The sequence below is a fragment of the Falco biarmicus genome, chromosome 1 (assembly GCF_023638135.1).
Source record: "Falco biarmicus isolate bFalBia1 chromosome 1, bFalBia1.pri, whole genome shotgun sequence".
NCBI lineage: Eukaryota > Metazoa > Chordata > Aves > Falconiformes > Falconidae > Falco > Falco biarmicus.
Window position 1 is genome coordinate 65455909 of NC_079288.1, and position 9327 is coordinate 65465235.

At 41.8% G+C, this 9327-nt stretch overlaps 1 protein-coding gene across 21 annotated transcripts in view; it reads right to left on the reverse strand.

The window, feature by feature from the left end:
• The window catches only part of PCM1 (pericentriolar material 1), a 43521-nt gene extending 35457 nt beyond the window's left edge, over positions 1 to 8064 (reverse strand). For 9 of the 21 annotated variants that reach the window (XM_056330709.1, XM_056330627.1, XM_056330591.1 and 6 more), the window contains exons 1-6: positions 7865 to 8062; positions 3683 to 3801; positions 2844 to 3092; positions 1442 to 1714; positions 722 to 892; positions 428 to 544 (exon numbers count right to left, since the gene is read on the reverse strand). In XM_056330709.1, the coding sequence (XP_056186684.1) occupies positions 428 to 544; positions 722 to 892; positions 1442 to 1714; positions 2844 to 3092; positions 3683 to 3778 (906 nt within the window). In that variant the 5' untranslated portion in view covers positions 3779 to 3801; positions 7865 to 8062. Of the gene's footprint in view, positions 1 to 427; positions 545 to 721; positions 893 to 1441; positions 1715 to 2843; positions 3093 to 3682; positions 3802 to 7242; positions 7384 to 7864 lie in introns of those variants that run through there. The other 12 variants (XM_056330581.1, XM_056330676.1, XM_056330600.1 and 9 more) reach the window with 8 other exon arrangements.
• Between the last annotated feature and the right edge of the window lie 1263 nt (positions 8065 to 9327).

Sequence of the window (9327 nt, forward strand, 5' to 3'; positions counted from 1 at the left end):
ACAAAGGTGCTTGGGCACTGACCCACTAATAATTCATTTCTAACCCTCTCCCCACTAAACACCAGCAAGTATTACCCACAAGCAGAAATGAACTTACAGATGAAAAACTGTATAAAAAACCCTATACCTTCCTACGTAAGTCCTGTGCATGCTCTTCCAAAGTAAACATTTAACCCTTCATTCTACTTTGAAGAAGGATTTTTAAAAACCTAATCAAGATACATTGTTGTTCTGACAGAATCATTCTTTTTTTTCCCCAAAATAATAATAATAAAAAAATCCACACATGCATGAACACCTCCTGAACAGAGTGTCTGGGGATTTACTATTTTCAAATTGAACTGCAAATTATGACACTATCATAACAAACAAAACAACAAAACAAAGTCTTCATTTCTAGCACCTTAATTACTAAAAGGCAGCTTACCGTGGTATCTGAAGCCTCAGACTGCACATCAACGTTTAGCGATGTGCTCTCACCTACAGAACCAGATCCCACAGCTGAATCTATAGTCCGAACATCATCCTCCTCATTTTCTCTAGCCTGAAATATTTCATTGGCATAAATCAAAAGCTATATACAAAGGGGGCATTAAAAATTAATTATGGAAGGTACTACATATCAAAACCAACACCCCCAGAAGCACCATCAAAACATCAATGGTCAACTCCTAAAAAAGAGCTTACAGTGCAGAAAAATATATTATGTTCTCAAACTTACAAGCATCTTTTGCAAAAATTTCAGATAGGATTTCTCCTGCTCTTTAAGGTGATCTATAAGGTGTGATAAACGCTCAACATTGGCCGATCTTTCATTTTTCTCTACAAGATCATCCCGCATGGAGCTGGCCTTAGCAATATAGCCACGAATTTGAACTAGTCTGCTCGCAATCTGTAAAGACACTAAAGTTACTGAATGCATCCAACTACAGCTTTAAGGTATTTAATGCACAAGACATGGTGACAGCAACAGCAAAGTAGTAATTAAATAGGTGACATACTAGTACTTTCAATCCTATAAGCACACTTCTGCAAGTGGTTAAAAGTAAACAGGTTTTATAAGGATAGATTTATACATGCATGAAGTTGCAAGGCTGAAGCACAGGGGTTCTTGTTGACGTAAGCTAAAACAGAGTTCAGCTCATTAACATATGAAAATACTAAACTCTGAGACTATTTTCTGGAACCGTACAAAAAAGAACCAACCTCTAAGATGAAAATTAATACTGCATCTGTTACCAATAAGCAAATTTCTGAAGAAAACTACATCATTAAGTTTGGTTTCACATTTTCCTCAAGTTGCCCTTTAGAACAGTGGGATATTCCAATAAAGACTTAACAGTTACACTTTTCAGAAATTTAGAAAGATGCACTGAAAAGTAACAAGGTAGTTACAACCTGAGTGTCAATATTCTGTAGACATCGCAAGCTCTGCAAATACCTGGCTGCTATCCATAGCTGGCTGTCCTCTTCCATCTTCTTGAACAGAGGCTTGACAATTTTGCAAGAAATCCTTGCTTAGAGCACCTCCAAACGACTCTTTACATTGCACTGGTATCCCTGTTTCCTTTTTTGGGGAACCTGAGGCAGGATCTTTGCTTTTGTTAGTGTTTATCTGCAGTGACAGGGAGTTGAATGGTTTTTTGTTTTCATTAAGTTGACGTTTGTTGTTAGCAGCTGTTGCCCTGCCTTGAGAATCACTTCCAATGCTTCTCTGTGAACAAACAAGAAAAAGAGCAATTGCTTTATTTTTTTCCTCCAATATATTCTCAACACTGATTAGTTTCACTGTTTGGATTACCAGTTCTGCAGTATTATTAGACTGCTTTTAAAGTTAGCTTACTAGTCACTGACTAGCCACAAGCTAGCTGAAGACCGTGCTGATGATTTTTGCCATATAGTTTTCAGAAAGCAAGCCCACACTCCCAGAACAGCTGAGAAGAAAAAGGGTTCTACTTTTCCTCAGAGCTTAGTTACTCATCCTTGCTGTGGCCTCAACCCTTACTATAATGAAAGGCATCCTACTTCTCCATGTACATTTGAGAGGCTAACAATAGTAAAAGAGCAACATATTCACTTGCAGAATATGATACCTCATAACTTCAGCTTTTCTTTAGAACCTTCCGACTAGCAACTTTTTGCCATAACATACATTTCAGGAAGAAGTTATGCCCAGTCTTGATAATCTAAGTCAAAGCAAGCAATCACATTTGCAAGACTCTTCACAACCCAAGCAAGTTAACAACAAACTTTGGTAAAGACTAACAAGCTTCTATTCTGAAATCATTAGCACAAATTTATGCCTTGTTACCAAAGAATTAATCCCTCATACTTTTCACTGTTTTAGGCAAGGGAAGGATGAATATGCCATATTCCCAAAGAATCAGTTATGGCAAATTGATGCCATACATTTCTCTACACTCTACTGAGGATCAGTCTGTATTGTTACTCTTCTGCTTAATCCACAAGGATAACAATGTTCAGAATCACAAACTGACACTTCAAGAACAGCCTTTCAAAATAAGGTAACAGATATCATCAAGTGGCAGAGAAGTATGATGAGTAAGAAATACCGATTTGAGGACACAGGAATTTGTTAATGATTGCGAAAAAAAGGGAAGACAGCTAGCATACTCTGAAGTACAGGAAAGCCATGATCCTGAACCTTCCATAATTTTCTCAAGTTCAAAACCTGAATTTTGATTTGGGTCCCGTGGTACCTATAAGGGTTGGGGTTTTTTTTGTAATTGCTTGTGAAAGCTTGCTTTATTTGTCAATTCATTATAAGACAGTGAATAAATTTTGCAGTCACATTTATAGTGGGAGCTAGTATTCACACAAACCTGATCCAGATCACTGAAGTTTAATCTCTGTTTAAGTCTTTCTAGCTCAGCCTGCTCTGGAACAGACATCTGAGTCATGTATCGAGCATGAGGAAAACTATGAGGAGCTCTGGTTTTCCGTCGTCCCATTCCAGGTGAGGAGGATTCTGGAGATATATCATTCGTAAGCCTCGTTTCAGCTTCCCCACCAAGTTTTTTCTTGTTTTTTTCTGAAGATCTGTTTGCTTTCTTCTGTTGACTTCCCCAGTCCTTAACAGTAAGGAAATAAAAAATAGCTGTATTTCTTATCCACATATATAAAAGTAAATGTTACAATTCAGTGAGTCTACTTCCATTTCAGAAGTAAAAATAAAAAGCAGTATCAAACATGCACTAAGTTTCCTAGCGCAAACGTCACGTTACAAAATATTATTTTCTCTACTGCATAAATTAAAAATAGCGTGTCAGGAAATCAGAAACCCATTTCATCCTACAGTGCATTAAATTAATTTCAAATGAAGTTAAAACGGTATTTTTCTTCTTTGCTGAAGGCACTTCAGCAGTTTAGAAGTTTTAAAATTAGTTTTCACTTTCATGACACCAACAACGCTTTCGTGTCTAGCTACTTTATTTACCCAAAACACTTTGCATAAATACATCTACATATTTTACCACCTCTAAATCACACTTGTTGCTTGCTTACATCTACCTCAATTATTTTACTGGTTTTGCAGATATTTACCTATAAAGCTGTACTGACAAGGCTTAGGGTTTTGCATTGTTACCAGCCTCTAACAGGATGTACCTGGTAATTTTAACGTACAACATAAAATGGTAACTGAAGATAAGATTAATTATACCGTGTTGTTTAGCCGGTCATCAAGGCTTTCATTGCTCCAGCAAGGCAAGTCCTGATCATTCATGCCTTCTTCAAAGGGACCACCTCCTGTCGCCATGACAAGCAACCAAGAAAACGAATCTGAAATAAATAGTTGAAAGAAATATGCTGTATTAAAATCAGTTTATGTAGAAAACGTTAAAGATTCATAATCTGAGATGCCAACTACATAATCATTATAAAATCTAAACACACCGCGGTTTTAGGAAACTAAAAACCACCTTGCTAAAAATCTAACAGTGAGAAGAACACAGATACTGGCATGAAAAATTAAACAAGTAGTATTTTTGGGGTTTGGTTGGGTTGGGTTTTTCTCATCTCTGCTCTTAGAAAGTAAATAATTTTTTTTCTTCACTTTTTAGGCTCTCAATCTTCCTCACTTTAAAACACACTACACTGCTTGGAAAAACTGCTTTCTCATTGATAAAGCCTGCACTTTCAGGTGCAGGATGATGTCTATTCGAACAATAAGTGACTCTGGAGACCTAGTACGTCAATCTTTCACATTTATTTTGTTACTAAGATGTTGACAACAGACACTGAAGGGGATACTTGATACACGCAAGACAGACAGCAATAAAAGGATTTTTACTTTCTCTACTACAGTTATTTAAGCAGTAAATGCTGTGCCACTTCTATTATAGCTTCTAGCAAATCCAAACAAAATAATCTGAGTTTCCCAGAGCTTTGCTGCTCTCTGATAGTGCCATTCTGGTCAATATAAAGCAATCTATATGTTTACAAGTTTTCATTTTCACTTCTAGTTTTGACGTTGGTAATAAAAAAAGTTGCTAAAGCTGAAAGATTAGAAATAAAGTATTCCTTTATGACAGTAAAAGTAGATTAGGCTCCTTTAAAAGGTTAGGAATACATAACTGTATGTACTCTAAGGCTACAACAAAAACTGTGCAGCCTAAGTGCTGCTGGTACTGCACAAAGCTACAAATGTTTTCTTTGTAACAGCTATGAAGTTTGCTCCAGATCTAGAAGAGTCTTGCAGAGAACTACTTCTTCCAGCTAGTTTTAGCTGCTACATTAGGACACGATCCTAACTTTAACTGAAAAACAAATGAAAACGGTCCATTTATTTCTAGATATTTTACTGCAACCTATCTACTATTAATTTTCACACCAAGATTTCACACAGCGCAGATGAAACCACCTAAAACTCAAGATTAAGAAGTATCTAAGAAGTTGGGGTTTTCGTCATCAGTTCCAGAAAAAAAAATTAATCCTCAACTAAGTTTAAAAGCTGTACTAGTACACCTATGTCGCTAAGGCACAGTATTCAATCAAAATCACACAACACAGCCCTCTCAGTAGATGCACTTGCACAAAGCAGTATTTTTATGCAAACAGAGCCTATTACTATAGCATTAAGGAAATGGGATCTACTAGGTATGCTCATTATACCACAACCATATCTCCACTCAGCAGTGAACCAACCTAAGCCACGCTAACACACTTAGGAGTAATTCAGCTTCTACATCTTGCAATCAGAATCATAACACAGATGTAATTAAGTGCTTTCTACTTTGGGAACTGGCAGATCTGTGCCCTACTGTCCTTGCACAGTCATACATACTCCCTTCTTCATCCCAAGTGTCCATGAGGCCAAGCAATCAGAGGGTACCATCTATAAACCAGCTAGCCAACAAACAAAACCAAAATAAAATAAAAAAAACAAACTGCAGATGAGTTCTCAACTGAATAAGCTCCCTGATCTGGCTAACATTATTACTATATAAGAACTATCTGTAGGCTCAAGGAAGGCAAATAAAAGCAATGCCATCAGGAAAAGCAAACCCCAGACTGATCAGCTGTAAACCTACACCTTCTGTGCAACTTTCCCTGTCAGATTTATTTAGAAAATAATTTAGAAAAAAATTTATTTAGAAAAAATTTAGCAAATAAGAACAAAATGCCCTTTCATATTTTGTTTTCATGTAGAAGCACAAGCATCCTATGAAAAGTTCACAGGGAAGCTCTCCTGCCAACTCAAGGTAAAATTGACAAGCATTCAAAACAAATGCATAATTATTAGTTTAGCTTATTTTAGAAAACAGCTATGTTTTGTAAGAATTTTCTTCACCTACAGATAAACTGCTCAGTTTTGTAGATGTGCAAGACCCAGCATTTCAACTGGCACTCTATCATGACCTATGCTACTAAGCATAATGCGTTCATCTTGACAAGATTAGGGGCCACCTGAGTTTACAGTCCATTTCAGTAATCTGTTTCTTCATGTCATGTTATATAAATTCTATTAAACTGTAGCAAAGGAACTTTTTCCCTACCTTCCACAAGAAGTGGCAATATTCATTTTTAGACAATACAAACAACTATTCACATTTCATTTAAAGCTTTCACAACAGCTATCTTCAAGTATCTCTGCTCTAAGAGCCTCCAATTACTTCTGAAGTAAATACACTGCCACACATAGAATATGCCAAATAATATTCTCAAACAAGGCCATAAGCCAATGCACCCTAATAAATACAGCTCAAAAATAACAACATCCTGATTACTTCCAGCAAGCGGATTTTAAAGTGTTCTAACAGAACCATGCACATTCCGGAGAGCAAGTTTCTAAATATTCATATTACAGTCTTTGATATTTCCAAATGAATTATATTCAAGTGAGTTTAAGATCAGCTATGCTGATATTGTATCACTTCAACTCAGTTAAACACAGACGTTCAGCCAGCTTTTTTCTTAGAAATGAAACTCTCCCATATGAAGCTGTGGTTTTCTCCTCCACACACCTCACCAATTCTTTTTTCTTACTTTACATTTCAGCAGCTATTTTAGAAGAAACCATCTCAGAAGTTTTGGTATCCTCCCATCATGCTATTTCTGAATCCAGCAATCCATTACCAATATCAGTTTCCTGCACATTATAAAATCTGTATAAAAGCTCTATTGAAGCATATGCATACTGCCTTACAACATTTACTAGGGACTTGGGGGGAAAAAAAAACCCAAACCCAAACTCTTCCAAGTGTATTTTCTACAGAAATAATAAGATAACATGTAACATTATATCCAAAACAGGAAAGATTGTAGTAAAAACATATTTTGTACATGTAACAGCAATATGCAAATCGCTCACAAATATTACTATACTACAAAATATGCTGACAGAAGAAAAATGCATATTTTAAAAGGCCTTTTTTTCTACAGTGGAGTTGGTTTTGACTTTTTTTTTTCTTCCTATAGCATTCACGTGAACTGCAAAAGCTCTGAAGAGCACTTAATCCTACACATAGAAACTATTGGAAATTAAAAACTAAACCGGAAACAAGAAGTTGTAAAAAGCCATCGTAGAGCCATAAAGACTAAAACCGGCATCAAACAAGTTTAGCTTTTTAAAACATCTGCTCGCCACTGCTCATTATTTTTGCATTAACCCGTTGAACGCCTATGGAGTACCGCCAACCACACGGGAATCATCAAAAAGGCGCAGTCAAGAGAGCAAGCCCTCTCCTGTTGCACCGGACAGTCCTCACACGAGCGACGCACCAAGAGAACTGCAAACCCACGACCAGCTGGCGGAGCGGGGCCGGGCGCACGCCTCGGCCCTTCCCGGCGCCCCGCAGGCTGCCGTCCCGACTCGGTCTGGTCCACTTCCACGGCAAGGCGTCGAGCCCCCAGGCCCGGCGGGTCCCGCCGCGGCCGGGTCCGGCAGCCCGCGCGGCGCCCCGGCGCTGTGCCGGCGGAGGCAGGCGAGACCAGGGGGGCCCGCTGCTCCGCGGCGCCGAATCGCGGGGCGGCGCAGGGCGCGGCGCGTAGGCGGGCTCTGCTCAAAGCGCCTCAGGGCGAAGCGCGGCCGCCGCCCGGCCGGCGTCGCCTTGGAGAGCGAGTAACGCGCCCTTCCCGCGGCCGAGGGGAGCGACCCACCCAGCCCGTGGCACCGCGAGCCTCCCCTGGGCCTGCCGGTGCCGGCTCCCCCGGAGCCCTCCTCCGCGCCGCGCCGGACAGCGAGCCGAACCCCCTCTCCTCCCCGGCCAAGGCGCCCACCCACGCGGGCCCGCAGGAGCGCAAAGGCCTACCCCGCCAGCCCTGCCCCACCGGCCGCGGCCCGCGGCGCCAGCGAGGGCCGGGGGGCGACCCGCCGCGCCAGGGGGCGGAGGCAGCGGCTCACCCCGCGGCGACGGAGAGGTCACCAAGGCCCGGCTTCTCCTCCACCGCCGTTCACTACCGGCGGGGCCGCGCTACCCAACCGAGCGTTTCGCCTTCCAGCAGCAGCGAACAGCGGCCTCGCTTCGCTTAACGCCGCGGCACAGCGCTGGCGGAGGGACTCACAGCCCTGCCCCAACAGCGAGCGCAGCCATCTTGGCCGCCACTCGCCAAGGGTGCGAGAGGCGGGCCCCAGCGGACGGATACACACCGTTACCTAGTAACCCCGCCCAGCGGTGCCCTTCCCGCGCTTCCGGGCGCCGCCGGCGGAGGATGGCCGCGTGCCGCCGGGGGCCGCAGGAACTCCAAATCCCAGCGTGCACTGCGCGAGGGGCGGTTCGCACCGCCCCGGGCGGGGCGCAGCGCCTCCTGGGACCGGTAGTTTTCCAGCCGGGCACCGCCCCGCCCCCTGACAGGATTCGCGCCTGCCCACCGCGCCGAGCTCGGTTTGCTGCTAACCGAAGGTGCGGGAAGGATGATGAGCTCTGTAAATGGCTTCACCTGACTGGAAGCCTGCTAACGTCGCCTCAAAACACGGCGCGTGGGCGAGGGTCAGGTCCTGTCCTCATCTGGAGCAGCATCGAGTTGCAGAGTCTGTTTCTGTCTGCGCTGGGTCTCCTGTAAGAAATCACGGCTGAAAATTGCAGCGATGAAAAGGTGGAGATCATTGTAGTGGCCTACGGTTTTTTACGTTCTTTTCCTGCGATGCCATTATTCATTTTTTGCTGTTTGCTTTAGGGCTTGGAGTTTACTGATGTAAGTTCTTTATGTTTTCCTTTGGAAAAAAAAATACAGAAAAAAACAGAGGATTTGGCCTTTAAAAAAAAATAAATAGTTGTGGGTAATAGTTGTGCTGTTATGTTCTGACCACCCGCTTGTTACAGGCAGATAAACTTGGTATTTAGCAGAAGTTCTTGTTGTTAGTCCTCAAGGGGCTGGACTTGCATAATATACTCTGGATTTTCAGTTTCTGTTTTGGTAAAGCTGATACAGTTTATATTTCTTTCATTTGAGGGGATTGTCCCTCATCAGAATGGGAGAAGCGAGTTACCATTTCCAGCATTGCCATTACACTGAGTTGCTAAAGCAGAAGTATTAAATATTTACATAGGCCTCGCAATTCATCCTGGGTGAGAAACTTTCTACTGGTACTACATGGAAATGTAGTTAACCCCACATCTCTCCCATATTAGTACTTACACCTGTGTATTTTGCTCCACCAAAAAAATGACACATGAATACTTTTCGATTACACATTAATCTATCTGTAATTTAGAAAAGGAACTAAATGATTGGAAAACCTGTGAAATAAAAATGTTTCCGTAAAAAATACCATTGTTTTCTCCAGCAGATGCCCCCATATGAAGGGAATAGTTCTGGACAATACGTAGTATGTAAAAGAGTGAGCATAAGACTGCCTGTTACAGC